The 18,032-nt window shown below is 39.7% G+C and overlaps 1 protein-coding gene across 1 annotated transcript in view; it reads left to right on the forward strand.

Moving 5' to 3' along the window:
- PSMD1 (proteasome 26S subunit, non-ATPase 1) overlaps positions 1–18,032 on the forward strand; it is a 65,641-nt gene that overhangs the window by 6,490 nt on the left and 41,119 nt on the right. Inside the window, exons 7-16 of the mRNA XM_054282356.1 lie at positions 384–610; positions 2,007–2,070; positions 3,392–3,520; positions 4,533–4,621; positions 5,234–5,312; positions 5,824–5,997; positions 6,858–6,969; positions 7,578–7,774; positions 8,365–8,460; positions 8,967–9,031. Of these exons, the coding sequence (XP_054138331.1) occupies positions 384–610; positions 2,007–2,070; positions 3,392–3,520; positions 4,533–4,621; positions 5,234–5,312; positions 5,824–5,997; positions 6,858–6,969; positions 7,578–7,774; positions 8,365–8,460; positions 8,967–9,031 (1,232 nt within the window). The remainder of the gene's footprint in view (positions 1–383; positions 611–2,006; positions 2,071–3,391; positions 3,521–4,532; positions 4,622–5,233; positions 5,313–5,823; positions 5,998–6,857; positions 6,970–7,577; positions 7,775–8,364; positions 8,461–8,966; positions 9,032–18,032) is intronic.

Consider the following 18,032-nt stretch of genomic DNA (forward strand, 5'->3'; position numbering starts at 1 on the left):
TGAAAGTGTTTAGACAACCAGCTGTGAAGTTACTCAGATGCTCTCAGATCTTTGCCAGTCTTGGTATGCCATGTACACATGACTCAGTATTATGCCTGTTTCATTTCAGTTGAGACATCCCTACGGAATGACTGGTGCTTCTTCAATGTGCTTGTGAATTTCTGTGTCCAGTAGGACAAGTCTTGTTTTTCTGTGAAAACTCTTCTGAGTTTTCTATTGTCTTCACTGAAAGAGAGGAAAGTTTTCTTTCTTTGGAGGGAATGTTCTGTGGAGCAGCAGATGAGGGTGTTGGAGTGCAGCCTTGGGTAATTCTGCTTTCTCATTCTGAGGTATCTAATGTCTTCTCCTATTTTTTTTTCTGTTCTTCCCTTTCTCCTGCTCAGTGCCTGATATTCCTGGATGACCCACAGGCTGTGAGTGACATCTTGGAAAAATTGGTGAAGGATGATAACCTTCTCATGGCCTACCAAATTTGCTTTGACCTGTATGAAAGCGCGAGCCAGCAGTTCCTGTCTTCTGTCATCCAGAATCTGCGCACGGTTGGAACTCCCATTGCCTCTGTGCCTGGATCCACCAACACTGGCACTGTTCCTGGATCAGAGAAAGACAGGTGAGGAGATTGACTTGAGAGGTGGTGGAGTTCTTTGGCTCCAGTCCTGCTCTAAGGCAGCCTCATATTCCATGCGTGGATGCTTTTTACAAGCTGTCAAGTTACTCCCCCTTACTTAAGTATAGGCAAGACGTGCTATTTGCTCAAAACAAAATTGTGTATTACCAAAATCTACTGGTTTTTTAAGGGGATTTTTCTTTGCAGTTGAGATAAGCACAGAGCTGTTATACTGGGGTTCAGCTAATGAGCAGTAATTCATTAAGCTGCAGCATGAGTTGCTTGGGAATGCTGATTCTATGTGGTCTTGGCAGCAACTTGCAGAGCTAAGGAAGGGGGGGGAGTTCAGGGAAAAAGCTCATGACAGCTATGTGCAAGTTTGGTTTCACATAACAGCTTATGGGAAGAGTGAGCTCAGATGGTACTGTGGTGTCAACAGACCCTTCTGTACTTGCAGTTCAGAAGAGCTACTTCAAATCTACTTTGAGTTTTTAAAAATATTGTCAGTATCACAAATTTTAACTGCAGGAAGCTGGTGTTTAGAAAAATCCAAATTGGCCCTAACCATTCTATCATCTTTATTTCTTCTTTTGGTGACTTACAGGAGAACTGGCCAATCTGTGCTAAGGTTGCTGCCCAGCTTAGGGGCAGCATGGAAGAAGTTTATTCTCCACCTGCTGTGTAATCACCATAGAATGCTTACTGGTACTTTCACCAGAGCTCTCATGTCTGTGCACAACCTGCTCCCAGCACTCTTTGATAGTGTGTGGTGGGGAATCCCACATAGATCCAAGCTGGTTGAGTATAGGGGTTTATCCAACTATGGAGCTGAGTATTTATACTTTTGAATAAAGTATAAATGCTTTATACTTTAAAGTGACACAGTCACGGCAAGCATTTTCCTCTTCCTCTCTTTTTTTCCAGGGAAATAAAAGGAAAGACACAGAGTAATTTATGTCAGCCTGTGAAGCATTAGAACAAGGTGCTAACAACAGCTTAATATGTTTAATTTCCTTGTCAGCACTCTAGGATCCATGCTAATAGTGACAAGCACAAGGCTTCTAGGGGAGGATATAATTGTCCTTGATGACTTGTTTGTTGACCTTGTTTTCTCACCTGTGTCTGTTCATTCCCTGCAAGCATCTTCATTTTTTGTCTCTGTAGGTGGAATAAGAGAATAGGGTTTTTCCAGGCCTTTGTCTTCAAGTTCAAAATTGAGTGGAGGGGGAGTTTTCTGCTCAGCAGTAAGCTCCAGATGATCAGCCCTTGTTCTATCAAAGTCCTCTTTTCCAGTCATCATCTCCAAATCCCAGGCTACTCCTTCAGGACAATGTTCAGCCATAATTACAGTTCCTGACTTGTTGCAAGTGATGCATTTTTCATTTCTGTTTTATTTCAGTGATGCTATGGAGGCAGAAGAGAAACCAGGAAGCACTTGTGCAGCAGGGAGGTCTGCAGAAATTGTGAGTGCTATTTCTGAAACAGACCTTAGTTTTTCTTATGTGTTCTCTGTGGATGTCTAGGATTTCTAAATTGGTTTGGCTTGAAGGTGTGAATTTACTTTAGGCCTACATGGTGCTGTGTTGCTGGGCTAGTTGGTTGGAATTTTTTTGTTTAGTTTCTTTTGTCAAGTATTGGAGAAAGTGAGTTCACTTCTGACATGCACATACAATTGCATTTCAGCATGTAGAATAGTAATGCAGTTTTGACATTTCCAGTGCTCAGACAAGGAGCGTTACCAGAGAGGAAGGTAAAACCCAAGACAAGTTGGTTTTTTGTTTTTCTTCTTTTTCCCCATGGTAAATATTTGCAAGCAAAACTTGGGAATATTTGAAAGATTCTTGCATATCATTTAAAAATTAATTAAGGGCAAACAGAAGCATTTCCTTCAAGTTATATTTCACACAGAAAACAAAAGGGATTGAGTTTCTTGCCTCAGCAAGGAACCTTGACAGTGCTTTTGTACAGGAAAGGTGTCTTGAATCAGTTTTTGCTGCATTGGTTTTGCTGATTGTGCCAAGTACACCAAAACAATCTATGTGGCCAGAAATGTTCTTTAGCTTAATCTTCCACAATTAAGAATGCTGACTACAAAGAAATAATTGAGGGAATTAGTTTAAGGGCTGAACTACTCATGCTTGACTGGTCTGTGACCAGCTAAATGTCAGGACAAAGAGCTGCACTGTACTTTTCACCCTGCTCAGAATGAACTTCTGCTTCTACAGATCCATTTTCAACTGTTCCATCAGGAGGAAGGAGACTTTTCTCAAAGAGCTCTTGGAGATGAATGTATCTGTTTCCTAATTCTACAAGCTGTTGTTCTAAATAAAGATTGTAGCTCACAAGAATGGTGCTGCAGCTCAGCACAGGCTCATGCAAAGTATTGTAGCTTTGTGGCCCTGTCTGTGAAAGCTTCCATGGAAATACAGGCTCAGTTATAAGAGGGTTTGCCTCTGGCAGGAAACTTACTGTCTCTGTAATGCCAAACAGCAGCTTGCAGAATGTCAGATGTCACCCATATTCTTTTGCTTTCTATGAAAGAATACATTTCTTTTTGAAAAGTCTCTTTTCTCACCTGCACTGCTGTGCACAAAAGCTTTGATTTCTGGGAGGTTTGGGCTTGTGCACCAAGGACAGAAACAATGTCTTTTTAGTCCTAAAACCTGATAGCTTTTGGAATATGGTGATGGGAACATACCAGAGTGGCTTCTCATGAATTGTGTTTTAACAGAGTGATAGTTGGGTTCTCATGGATTTTTTTTTCCTTTTTGCTTGTATATGAAGAACCCAGAGCCTAAGGACCAGATCTCAAAAATGATTAAAATTTTAAGTGGCGAAATGGCCATTGAGTTACATCTGCAGTTTTTAATACGAAACAACAATACAGATCTCATGATCCTCAAAAACACAAAGGTAAGAGACTTTGTTAAATATGATTGTCTTTGATTTATCTCATTCATCCTGTGTTGGTTTTGACCATGCTGCTGTTGTTTTTGATTATAGGATGCTAGTAGGATGTTGATATTTGAATTAGGTTTGGTTTTTTTTTTTATTTGCCATAGCAACTCATCTTTTTCTCATCCTTTTTGGGTAGGTGGGTTTGTTTTTCATCTGTTCAGTAAGATGGGCAAAATTTACCCTCCAGCTCCATGTCAGATCCAATGCAAATGCTGCTTGTTGGGAAGGGAGGAGTCAGCCAGGACTGTAGGTTACAGTATGTTGGTGTCTTGGTTGAGATGTTAGGTAAGCCCTTCAGCTTGGCAAGGGAATCCTGGTATGTAGTAAAAAAAACAGTATTTCCATGTTGGAGACAAAACCAATCAGATACTGTAATGTAGACAAAGTTAGTGAATGGAGTAACTGGTTTTGTTTTGGAAGGTGTTACTCAAGGGTGGGCAAATGAAAAATTACAGGTAAACTGGAATCGTAAAAGCTTATTAGAAACTATAGGAGAAGTTTTTTATTTGTGAAATAAGATGCACATTGTCAGTAAAAGTAGTAGGGGTTGCTTGTTAGTGGGTTCATTTATTTCAGATGACATTTAAATGTATTGGAAAATCTTTTCCATCTGCTGGTAAAGTGTTCAGGATTCTGCAGTGGAGTTCTGGGAACAGCCTGGGAACGTCAGCAGCACTTGCTGCGAGTGCTCAGTTCTGGGAAGCAGAGCAGGGTGGTTCTCCAGTTAAGTGGCAATTGGAGTAATCACATCTCTGAAAGAAACTCACATAAAGGATCATTTTGCATGGGAAAGATGGCTAGAGGATATGTTGGAGTGTATTAGCAATCTATTAGCTGATTACAGGGAAATTGCTGGTTAAATTGAGGATCATTACAGTCCATTTTTCTACTCTACTGGCAAGCTTGTTAAGTGACCTTGGGCAGATCTTTTGCTGAGTGATGCTACTGATTGTTCTTGTTCTTTCAGGATGCAGTGAGGAATTCTGTGTGTCATACTGCAACTGTTATAGCAAACTCCTTTATGCACTGTGGGACAACCAGTGACCAGTTCCTTAGGTAAATCTATGGCAAGGGAGCTGCAATGTCATTTAGAGGTGTTTGAACAACATTGTTGCCCTCTTTAACTTGATACCAGAGTGGTAACTGCAGAACTCTAATGGTGTTAGAGAATTGTTTCCTTTTCCCTGTCCTCACAAACTGGCTTTGTTTGACTGTTAACTGTATGAGCAGCTTGTAAGGTGAAGATCTGGAATTTCTCTTCTCTTTGTTTACAGTTAGAGTGTTTCTGAGATGTATGTTCTTACAGAAGAGACTGACAGTACTGAATGACTCTTGTAGGGGAAATGCTAGGGCTGACCTTACAAGGGACTTAAGGAAAGCTGCAGAAACTCTACTAAAGTTTCTACCAGAGAATTGGTGGGCTGCATATTGAGCAGTTCTCTCTCTTTCACTGATATCACCCATGTCTAGAAGCTTGACTACAACCAGGCAAAAATCAGGACTGATGAAGAGGAGGGAAATGTAAAATGGAAATGTGTTTAGCTGCCTTCCCTTCTGGAGCTGCTTTTTAGTTTGAAAGCAATCTTCAGTGCTCTAAAACCCTGTTTGCAGGATTAGGAGCAGGCTGTATGAGAAACTTTGTTTAACTTTTCTCTTATCATCTTCTAGAGACAATTTGGAGTGGCTGGCCAGGGCCACTAACTGGGCTAAGTTTACTGCTACTGCCAGCTTGGGTGTTATACACAAGGTAACATTGCATTCATTTCTGTCTGCTCAGTGTAAATGCTTGACTTGTGAACAGTGAAAATGTGGAAATGGGGATTCTGGATAGTGCCTGCAGTCCAGCGTACCTGGCGCAGCTATTAACATATTTTGTGTCTTTGCACTAAAAAGCTGTGTTTATATTATTTAATCTGACATCCAAAATAGTTTATGATATGTTTTGCTGAGAATCAAAAAGGTGCTAGGTTAACACAGCTCAAGGAAGGAGTATTTTTTCTAACTCTTCCTTTGTGAGTTGAACAGATATAATAGTTTCTAGGTACTAAAATTGCAGGTGGTTCTTAAGTGATTTTGGGACGTACCAAAGTTCCTTAGTGTAGTAACTTTCAGTAAGTTTGAACGGTGATGTGTGGCACTGAAATACTGATTTTAGTGGAGAAAATAATGGCTATAACACATGTTTAAATATTGCTTTGCTGTTTTTTCCCATTTCACTTCCCACTGTCTTCTCTTCCTGCTGATCACTGGACATCCAGGGTCATGAGAAAGAAGCATTACAGCTAATGGCAACCTACCTGCCCAAGGACACCTCTCCAGGCTCAGCCTACCAGGAGGGAGGAGGCCTCTATGCCTTGGGTCTCATCCATGCCAACCACGGCGGGGACATCATTGACTACTTGCTGAACCAGCTGAAGAATGCCAGTAATGATGTGTGTACTGGGCTCTGCAATGAGCCTTTGCTTTGTTGGGAATATGCAGGAGTGGGCTGGCTGGTTTAGTAGTGGGGAGTACAGGTAATTAAGCACCAGTGTGGTACTTAAACCTCCTCTGGGTTTTCAAGATTGGTTAAAGGTTGGTTTTAACAACCTGTTGCTTAAGGTTTAGGTAAGATTTTTAGGAAATTCTTATGTACTTGACAGTGATTGTAGCTTCATCATATTTACTACTTGTTATATCTGCTTTGTTTTGCTAGTGGACCTGCAGCATTCAGGCACTGTTATTGTGTACAGCTTAGTTGTCAAGGAAATAAGCCACAAAATGTTTCTGCTGACATGACCTGTAGTTTTAATGCATCTTGCACAGTAAGAAGTGTTTTACTTCTGCACTTAGTGTTTGTAGACCTCTACGAAAAATATCTTTTGAAGTTGGGAATAGGTTATTGTCTCAGCATGTTGCCTCTTTCTCCTTGTGGAATCTAATTACTGGTTTTTTTTTTTAAATTCCATGAACAGATCCTAATAGTCTTACTGCAAATGTATCTATTGTTAGAATAAAAGAGTTTACAGACTGTTTTTAAGTGGGTACCTTTTAACCTTTTTATTTAGAACTTATTACTTGCTAGGTTTTTACACATGGCACAGATTTATGGTTTTACATAAATCACTCAGTGCGGAAAAAGAGTTTGAAGTTACTGGAAGATCTTCTGTGCTATGTGTTAAGCTTCTGTTACTTACTGTTTATGGGCTTTTGAACTGTTTTTCTTCTATTTAATATTGATGGAAAGATGTCTGCTTCACCTGAAGTCATACTGTTCCCTGCTTTATGACTGAACTTGCATGTGCTTCTCTAGATTGTGCGACATGGTGGCAGCCTGGGCTTGGGGCTGGCTGCCATGGGGACAGCACGTCAGGATGTGTATGATCTGCTGAAAACAAATCTCTACCAGGATGATGCAGTGACAGGTAAATGTTCTGCTTTCAAAGCAAATAACCATCTAAGGCCTTATCAGGCACCTGGGGTTTTTGATAATGTTTTTTTCCCCTCAGGTTTTCTGTTAGCAGCATAGATTGTTTCTAGCTGTGTTTTACTTACTGATCTTTTCCTGATCATTATGGTTCTTTAGTTGTGTGTCAGTAATGTTCAGAGATCCTGTCATGACTGGCACTGTGGCAAGTTTTAATAAGACACACTAGGTCTTTAAACAGCTCCTTTTTTGCTCTGTTCCTTTCTTTGTCATATGCTTGTTCTTTAGTGTGGCTGTTCTCCAGAGCCATGTGCTTTTTTGAGCTAAGAGACAGGCTTGGAGAAACTTGTGGAAATTACTGCTGCATTGTTGGGGCTCATAGGAAAGTGATCTCAGCAGCTCTTGGTCCAAGGAAGGGATAATTGAACTTAGTAGAGAAAAGTACTAAATTGTGGTTACAAACACATTTTGCCATGAATAATGGAGTTGTTAGGCATAGGGATGTCCAGAAGGGATCTGTTGGCCTACATCTGGTGTGATTCTCTAGATACAGTATTTATTACTTCGGGAACAGAGTTGACTTTTTTGCTTTTCTGTGATTTTCAGGTGAGGCAGCTGGCCTGGCACTGGGGTTGGTTATGTTAGGATCCAAAAATGCCCAGGCTATTGAGGACATGGTTGGCTATGCACAGGAAACCCAGCATGAAAAGATCCTGCGAGGCCTCGCTGTTGGAATCGCTCTGGTCATGTATGGGAGGATGGAGGAGGCTGATGCTCTCATTGAGAGTCTCTGCAGAGATAAGGTAAATTGAACTGTGACTTAATCTCTGACTCTTGTGTTACATGGCTGACCTTCCTGTCCATTTGTGAATCTCCAGCTGTGGTGAGTTGGCTCTTTTAAACCAGAGAAGTTCTTACATGGGTCTGAAGTAGGACTGTGTCACAAATTGCTGGGCTCTGATCAAAAATACAAGAACAATGCTGCTTAGCTCTGTATTTCTTTAGCCTTATACTTGGTCTTCATAGTCATGTGAGCAGCAGCAGGGAGTAGATCAGGATGCAGTGCTTAAAAAAGGACAAAACTAGCTGTAAGTGGGTCATCTCAAGGCTCTGGTAGTGATAATTGCAGATTGCAAGCAAGAAGCAGAATGACCCCTCTGCCCTGTACTCTTGGGCAACCTGCAGCATAGCAGGCTCTCTGTCCCCCTGAACTTGGTAATGACAACCCTGCTTTGGTGATTGTCCTGTTACTTGTCCCAAATAAGCAATTAAGCAATGAGGCTGACATGTGACCTGTTAGCAGATTCAAGACACAAGAGTGGAACAGATTTAAAGTTAGAATTACTGAGTCACTGCTTGGATGGATGTGAGATATTGATGCTTTCTCTTCCAGGATCCAATTCTCCGTCGTTCTGGCATGTACACCGTGGCTATGGCGTACTGTGGCTCAGGGAACAACAAGGCTATCAGGCGCCTGCTGCATGTGGCTGTAAGTACTGTGGCCTCAGCAGCACATAGGAGGGAATTTTTGGTCAGAAAGCAAGCCCATCACTTTGTCAGGCTTTGTGTCTGCAGTGTTAATATTCCAGTCCAAATCAGAGATTGTGAAGTGATGAAAGCTTTATTTAGTACTATGAGCAGAACTAGCAGGGCCTTCTTTCATTAGGGTAAGTAGACTTTGAGACTTTCAACCTGGTATCACAGAGAAGGCACCTATTAAAAATTAAAATCTGAACCTAAACTACCCAGCTAACAGCTTTGCAGTGAATAGTCTGTGTAATGATGGACTGGAGAAAAAATAAATTAAGCTGTAAAGGATGAGGTCTGTCTGTTCTTTGATCATCTTGCAGTTGGTGTGCAAGCGTGGGTGTAGCTGTTTGGACTAAGGCTGAACATGATTTTAACTAGCTTTCTCTGTAATCCTGTCTTCTGGTCTGAAACATGGTCCTCAAGTGTTTTAACTGTATTCTGAATATCCTGTTTTTCCTTTTGTAGGTGAGTGATGTGAATGATGATGTGAGGCGGGCAGCTGTGGAGTCACTTGGTTTCATTCTGTTCAGGTAAAGTGTCTTCCTTGGTCACTCCTGCAGCCTTCAATTTAATGTCTGTTACTTTTTAAAAAAATTAGTGTGCTACTGATTTCACAAAGTGACTCAACTGCTAACTGAATGAATTCTGAAAAGTTAAAAAACTGAGAGATTGCTTTAGGATTAGAAGCCTTCCTTAATGTTCAGCAGATGTTTAAGGAGTCTTTCTGTAGGTTTCTGGATTTGTGGCTTAATTGTCTGAATAGAGCTAGATGAAGTTGACAAATAGAATGAAAAATTAATATTTGCAGAATTGAGAGTTAATTAAAAATTAAATATACTGTGCTTGTGCCAAGCCTCTTAGGGGCACCAGTACCCAGACAAATATATCTGCCTAATGACTGTCTAAAATGTTGTGACTTTGATTAAGCAAAAAGCAACTGAAGAAGGACCTTGAAATAGTCTTTGTTTCTTAAGTATCCACTTTTAAACCATGAAAAGTTCCTGGGCTTACATTGTAACATGAGCCCATCACAGAATCGTTACAATGTTTCCTTTGGTTGTCTAAAGTGAAGCCTATTGCTGAAATGGTGTTTTGTCGTGCCCTGCAGGTCCCTTGGCTAAGAGGTGGTTGGGGAATTAGGAGGCTCCCCAAGGACTGCACCTGCATCTGTATTGTATTAACAGAACATTAATAATCTGTGTTCTGTTAATACAATAATCTGTGTTATCTGAGCACTGGGCCAAACTGCAGCCTTTGAGTGTGGCTGAGAGGAGTTGGTGCATACATACTTGGGTCCATAATTATAATTTAAAAATTGTTCTTGACATCTTCTTTTGAGTTGGTAGCTGTCCTTAAAAGCAGGATGAGAGGTTCTTAAAGATGGGATTAAAACTTGGGTTACTGATGTGAGCAGTCAGCTTTTCTGTACCAAGTTGTTCCCCCCATGGAAGTGACTCTGCACTGTTCTGCCCTATCTGAAGGATAATTGAATGTGGATTGCAAAGAGGACAGATTCTCTCAGTGGGCAGCAGGTGTCTCTCAAGTGCTTCTGCTCTGCTACTTCCAAGCAGCACAGCTCCTTCCTTGCTGCTTAGGGATCTCTGCCTCTCCTGAAGCCAAGGGATCTGTTTAGCTGACTTCTGTATCTGTGTACAGAACAAAAATTCCATGCATGCCTTCCATAGTTTCAGGCATCTTTTTTCAAAACAGGTTGTGACAAAGCCCTTTTGAGCTCAGATTTCAGTGTAATTTCTCTTTTCAACAAATGCAAAACACAATTGGACATGGATATCTCTTACCAAAATGAGAAACCTTCAAGGCTCTGAACTAAACCTTTTACCATGTGCTGGCATCTTGCTGGAACAACATAGTTCAGGGCCTGTTCTCTCCATATCCAGCAGTGAGGAATGAGTGACACCATCTTTGACTCTTTCACCTGCTGTACAGTGGTTCAGATGTTATCCTGCCTCTTCCCCTCCCTTTCTGGAGATACTTGCTGTCCAGAACCTACTTGTGCAATAAGGAGGGGCATTTGCTTGTAAATTCTAGTGTCCACCTTTCTTGGTAGTCCTTGGTAGTCAAGGACTAACACTTTTTAGCTGATTAGCACTGGCTCCTGGAGGCAAAAGGTTCGTGTTAGGCTGTGGTAGTTGCCAACTTTTCACTTGATAAGCACACACTGGTTGTGTGCTCTTCCCCAGCTGAACAATGCCAGTGTACAGAGACATAAAGAACAAGTGAATTGTGATTTCATGGCAAAAATGACATTTCTTTCTTAGGACTGTTGTTTGTTGAAGTCTAACCGGGTTTACTTGTAAAGGCCACTAACACAGCATTGAATACTGGCAAGAGTCAGTGATTTGTCAGCTGCTGGGCATACAGAGCTTTTGAATGAAGTGTTTTGGAGGTGAGAAGGTCTGAGACACAGTGGGCTAAATCCCAGAAATTATCTCATTTTAAGTGAAGGAAACATGACTGAAGGTCCCATGAAAAGAGTTCTCATTGAATTCTTTGTATGTGCAGAAAGGGAACTGTGAAATCAGGGCTGAAATAAGAAAATACATTTGTTTAATGCAGTCTACATGTTTCTTGGGGAATTCATGGCATTAATGAGGTTGAGTGTGCTAGAGGTGTGAGTTTGTCTGCTTGATTGTACACTTCAGCAACCTCAGACTTGTGCTTCTCTCTGTTCCTCCTGTAGGAATAGTAAAATCCATATAAGGGTGGAGGTTACCCAGTCAGAGGATGATAATTTCCTTAAAAGCACCATTGCTTGAACATGACATTACTACAGCCCACAAACTCACATCGTGTCATAAATATCCAGTTTGTTTTCTCCTGTTGTTACAACTATCTATGAATAAATGTTCTTCCTCTTGGATTTGAACTAAAAGTGTCGTAAACATCACAAAACTGCTAATTTTAGGTAATGCATCTGCATAACAGAACATTCTGTGAGGCTTTGCTGTCCTTGTTTTCCTCTGTGAGCCTTCCTTGCTATCACATGCATACAACCCTGCCTACACTCACTCAAGAGTCCATCTTGACTTTTATTGTTGATTATGAAAACAGCAGAGTATCGAAGCAAAATGTGATAGAACATAATGCAATAAAACATGGCATTTAATTTTTAGAGCAATAAGGTTTTGCTTGAACTTGAAGATTACCTCTTTTATATTTTTTTAAGCATAGTTTGGTTTTTTTTCATTGGGCTTTTGAATTACTGGAAAAATATTCATAAGAATGTATGTGGCCTTTTTCATTATTCAGAATTCATGAATCAAGGTTTAGATAGAATATTCTAGTCTAGATTCTTAAGTTTTATCTAAGAATTGCAAGATTAAAATTTCTGGTGTGTTGTGAAAGACAATAAATCACCCCGTTACAATCCCTGGAGGGATTGGGGGAGCAGGGATTAGTGCTGTTGTTACAGTTTCACTCTGGGATGTTGGATGCACACTTGCCTGGCTGTGGGAATGTCTGCAGTCACCCAAGTGAGCAGAGCAGTATCAATCACATTGCTTGAATGCAGAATATGTTGCAGGTCCCATTCATATAGCACAAAAACTTCCTTGTCCTGGGCTCCCCAAAGCTTTCCAGGGTATCCTGTGTGTAGAATTGAACCTTGACCAGCAGAGTTGCTGCTGTTCATTCTGGTTTTGCTGACTGTTTAGAAGCAGGCCATAGGTTCAGGCTGGGGATGGAAAGCACAGGTTGCTGGCTGCAGGACTTGGTGTGGCTTTTTTCCCTTCTTGGCTTAGTTCCATACAAAAATTAGGCACTAGTTATGGATTTTGGAGCAGATCATTTTCATATCACTATATTAAATGATGAGAAAATGTTCTGGTGCAAGAGAATTGTTTCAAAATTGCCTCCTCTTTTCTTCCTTTTGCCATCTAAAAATACCAATCAAAATTGTATGTAGCAAAACCTGAGACTTTACATCTTCTCTCTTTTTAAAAATGGCCACCTCTTACAGGAGGCACTTCTAAGTAAAATGTTATTGTAAAGTGATACAGAGGCACTAATGAAGCTTGGGATGTTTGGAGCTTGCAGTGTGGATGCAGGGCTGAACAAGAGGCTGTGTTGTGCAATAGGAAGAGGAGAAATGATGCATTGACTTGGCTGCTGTAAGGTGTCTCTGTTTTCCCAATTCTGCTCCTTTTGCCATTGATCACAGATAGCAAACTTATCTAATTGTTGATGTTTACATACTGGTGGTTCTTTCTGCTGAAGTGGTTTATTAAATATTTATGATTGTTAGAAACAGCATTTAAATCACCTGTGATTTTCGGTCAGCTTTTTTAAATTATTATGATGCAATGGAAAACATGATCAATATAAAGTGCTTTGCTTTTTAAAAATGGAAAGACTTATTTTTATCATATTTTTTACCACTTTAGATCATGAATTCTTTGTTGGTATTGCAGAGTGAAATGTGATTGGATTATGTAGCCAGCCTTATTTTTACATTGTTAGAGCAGTGCTGCAGAGTGTCTAAACATTTTATGTACAAAATGAGGAGATAGATGTTTTATGGATAGAAGAAATCTGATTGGTAAAAAGCTTCAATGTGGGATGGAACAGTGCTTGCAAGCATAAACTAAAAATGTTTAATGCTCTCATAGCAGTTGTTAAATCCAGAGGAATGAGACTTTTGGGGAAGTGGGACTTGAGTTGTAGGATGCTGCTTTTGCCTTCATGCAGTACTGTTGGGAAAAGGCTGAGGGCTGGAGAGGGAACAATGCAGCCTCTGGAGAGTCCCAAAGGGAAGATGTAGTCTCAGCTGATAAGTGTAGGCTACCCAAACATGAAGAGCTCTGCATGGCTTCTGTTCAATTTTTCATTTTAGGATGATGCAAGTGAAATAGTAATGTTTCCTGCTTTTGTATGCTTTGTGTTTACATAGCCTTTGGTATTTTAAGGCTATATATTTGTTACAAGGCAAACAGATGAGATACTTGGATTTTATTCCAGGAAGACTGGGACAGTGTATTTTCTTTATATCTTCTAACCTACCTTTATCCAGAAGGCAGATAGCAGATGATCTGGGTCATTGAGTGTGAGGCTGACAGTCACTCTAATGTGATCCGCACCAGTGATTTTTTCAATGTTTTAATTGTGAGGAGGAATTTAGTGAAATATATCTGCTTGTTAATTCTTGCATAGGAAAGATTAAAAGGGTTTTGTTTACAATCCAACACATTTTATCTTGTCATATTCAGTCTTCCTGGTAGAGGAGAATGAAGGTCCCTTTCAAAGAAATAGTAGCAGAAATCGTACTATAATCAGAAGAAGCCTTAGACTTTCACTGAAGTTGTGCAGAGTTTAATGAATTTGAAAATGATTTGCCATTACCTGTGTGAAGCATTGTAAAGAGAATCCTTTAGAGAGTAAAAAAGTTCTTAATTTTTAAGAGTATGATGTTGCTTTTCAGAGGTTGGAAAGGACCTGAATACCTGGATGCAAGGAATTGTAGCTGTGACTTGACAAATAGAGTTGACATGAATTATTAAAAAATGGACACTTTTAGCAAGCCATCTTTCCTATTTTTGTACCTAGCTTCCCATTGTAAAATGAAAGGTCTTTGTCTCCTCTGCAGGGCAAAAGTCTTCCTTTTCCAGTGGAGAAAACATTGTTTCTCCTGGGAATGGACACTGATAGTAAACACCATGTTGTTATGCCAAAGACAAAATTATGGAAGTTACGTCTCTCCTGCCTGTTGTTTTTGCCATGTTAATGGTTGCCTAGAGAGCCAAAGGGGAAGTGAAACAAAGGAGGCTTTCTGAGCAGTTGTACGTAGGCATCTTTATCAATGTGAAGAAAAAAGTCTAAAGCTTCATGGTAATATTAACTCAGTGCTGAGAACTGGCCAGAACTCTTGGACTCTTGGCTCCAGCTTGCAAGGTAAAAAGCCAGAAGAGCTCTGGCAATGTTCTGTCTCTCTGGGTTCCAATGTCCCAGGCTGTTCAGCATGCCTTTACCATGTTTACTCTGCTTACACTGCTTTACTTTTTAAGTCTGATGTTACAGGGAGTTATGTGTTTGTTTTGTTTATCAGCTTGCAGTGATATGGATGTTTCCACAGGATGGAAATGGTGTAGAAAAGCAGCACTTTCTGTGAAAAAAAAAAAAAATCCTATGTGCCTCTTGTGTGCAGGTGATACAGCAGCAGCTGGTAGCATCAGCCTCTCTTCTCAGTGCCTTGTGCTTAACACTTGCTTTTAACTGTACTTGCATTTGAAAATTGATGCTAGTATGGCCTAGTGTGATATAGTCAGGAAGAGTTTTATACTTGTAGGATATAAGATGACTGAATAGTTTTTCTAGCTGCCTGTAGGTTTCCTGACAGCTAAAAGCCTGCAGCTTATAGATGGTTTAGGACTGGCTTCACAAAATGCATTTTACATCATTGATGGGATTAGCTGAATTTCTTGCTTCTCTGTTTCTGAATGAATTAAAGGTTGGGATATTTTTTGGTTGATTTTTCTGGCTTTGTCTTTTTCATGTGTATTTTGTGGCTGTTTTGTTTAGTTTTTTGCAAAGTAATGCCTTTATTTGCATTTCAAGGCACTTATTCTGTTAGGCTTCAAACTCCATTATTTTCCTCTCTGCAAGACTGCTGAGTCCTTATGTGCATGTCTGTGCTGTAATTTTTAATTAGATAGGCAGACAGAACATTGACTGAATGTCTCCTAACGTATTTTAAATAATTAAACAACAAGACAACCACCATACTTGTTCACTGTTCTTCTAAAATGTTCTTCCCATAGTGCTTGGGTGTTACAGATAAGCTTTGACTTATCTTGCTTTTCAGTAGTTTAAAAAGAAGTTAAATATGCCATATAAAGATCTTTGTGATAATGAAAGTTGAACTAGGTATCTCAAATTTATTATTTTTATGGACTTTATTATTTTGTTATTTTATTGCCTCTCTACGGTGATAACTTGGAGTTATTATTGTATTGAGACTCTAGAGCCTGGCCAGGTGGCTGATTTGGTGTGGGTCAGGTTAGGAAAGAACTGGCAGCATTTTGCTCCAGAGAAAGGAATCCCTTTTTTTGTTTGTGTGTGTTAAGGGGAAAGTGCATGACCCCTTCCTTCTGTAAAAATGTCTTGTTTTCTACAACCAAATGACTGCAAAGCTTTATCAGTTATTATACTGCTATCTTTATGAAAAAAGCTGTAAAATATTGTAATGCTATGAAAATACTCTCACTTTGCAGACAGCGTATAAAAGTATATTTTATCCATTTGTGTTATCTAAAGGCAATACTCATGGATGTAGTCCTGAGCCTCCTGTTGTGCTTGTTGATGCCACAAGAGCAGTGTTGTCTGTAGTTGCCATACAACAAACTGGTGCTTTCTTGCAGGAGCTTGCAGTGACTCTTCCATCATGTCTTACTAATGAAGGTGATGCCTTTGTTCAGAGCTGTTCTTGTAGATACAGTTGCTAAAACAAGAACTCCACTGTCCATTATGTTTTCTTACTTCATAGTTCTGTATCTTCATTTTTTTTCTTGCTCTGTCCTACTTTTTCCAAGCTATTACCTGAATTCTCAGCTTGTTTGCTTTGCAAGTGGACAAGCTCTGAGCAATATCTTCTTGCACTTAGTATATTAAGTAGAATGTTTTCCACTTGGAAAGTGGAAGCATGGAATGTGCATGCTTTCTTGGCTGATGTGTTTCTGTCTATGGAGAAATTTTCTTTGCCTGTAGAAAGAGACTGGATTTTTTATTAGTCACTGGTCCTTTAGATGGAGGTTTGTTGTTGCTGACTGAACTCAGTAACTGGAACATGCTGAGCTTCTATTTTCAGTTACTAAAACTTAGAAACCTGTATACTGGCTTGAGAAAATACATCTCTGTTCGGTGAGACTTTCTCAAGGATGATTTCCAGTTTGTGGAGGTCTAAGCACTGATTGCAAAGAGGCCTTGGAATCTTTCTCTGTGGGACATTTAGGGCAAATTACTCCTCATGTAAGATAGATTGCAGACTTGACAGCTACACAAGAACAGAGTCAGAAAAGAGCTGAGTTACCTCTCAGTTTTTCTACATGCTGTGAGCCAGCTGTGATGTTTCTGCTGGAAAGGAAAAATATAAGTTGCTGCTCAAAGTAGGTGATTCCTGCCTGCTATATGAACATTTTTTTTTGTTTAATTAATATGGATTTATTTAAGTATCAAGAGAGTTTTCAAAGATGACTGTTTCTTGCTTTCTGACTGCTGGACAATAACCCTTCAGGAATGGTGGATGCCTTTTGGTGTTACTGCTTATGAAGGTGTCTTTTACAGCTACCACAGTCCATCCATTCTGGCTTTTAACTACAGAATCCTCCTAAACAAATTTTGATGAAGTGAAGAGGAGGGAGAGCAGTTAGAATTTACTCTGATTTAAGTGGCTAGTAATTATCACCAAAATCGGGAAGACAATTTACTTCAAGTACCACAGATGTATTTTTAATGCTTTTGCCTGAATATCTCTGGCAGTTGTTACACTAAGCTCTGTTTTGAATTTGCATATGTTTTAAATTAAATATATATAAATAAATTTTGGAGGGACATGTTAGCTTTAGTACTTTCTGTTCTGCAGATGAAAAAAACCTAAGCCTTTTGCTGTACATAATTTTAGTGTAACCGAAGAATGCTGAAAATATTAAAAATGAAAACAAAGCCCAAGCTGAAAATTTTACTGTAAATGGAAACTATGGAAAAAATGGTGAGCTGGCTGCTTGATGTAAGAACTCCAGTACTTTGAGGAAATCGGATTTCTTTTCCCAAAGAGTCTGGAGCTGTCAGAAGTTTCTGATTTCCCAAATAACAGACTCTGGTGGCTTTTAGGGATTGTGAGAACCAATTATTTCTATTAATTTTGTACTCATACTAAATTCTTGAGCATGTTTGAGAGAGTGCAGATGGGACCTGTAATTGGCCATTAGTCCAATTAAATCATTTTGAGCTCAGCTAAACTGTGAATATCTGCAGGTGTAGCCAGTACTGTTGTCTCTGCCGTCTCTTAAATATTTGCTCTTATTTTCTTGTGAAGTAGCTGTTCTGTCTGTGATTTCTCTGTTTCCTGTGAACTACATTGGATGAGGGGAGGCTTTCACTGAAGGTTCCATGGTCATTGAAAAGGAGGCTTGTCATATAAATTATAGGGATGTTCCAGGCATTGTGTATCCTGTTTTTCTTCTGATAATTGATTTTGTGTTGTGTTATTTTGATTAAATAATTCATTTTCTTAGTATGAAAAGAAGAAAGGGCAGGTTTCAGTGAATAATCCGGCAACATTGAGCTTATGCATATGTAATGGAGATGAAATTCAAGTGGGTGAAATTCTGTCCATCCCTACAGTAAAGGGATCATTTCCTTACATGGAATTTTTAATTATGCCTTATGGAATAGGCTTGTACATTGGTCTCTAGAGTGAGCAATTCTGCTTGTGTTTTACACACCCTTAGAGAGCAAGGAAAGCTCCTATGTGGATACTCAGTCTCAGCAGAGGAATGTGTCTGTAGGAGGGAATGCAGT

This window comes from Melozone crissalis, unplaced genomic scaffold (assembly GCF_028551555.1).
Source record: "Melozone crissalis strain CALT ecotype California unplaced genomic scaffold, PUWL_Pcris_2 ptg000034l_1, whole genome shotgun sequence".
NCBI classification, from domain to species: domain Eukaryota; kingdom Metazoa; phylum Chordata; class Aves; order Passeriformes; family Passerellidae; genus Melozone; species Melozone crissalis.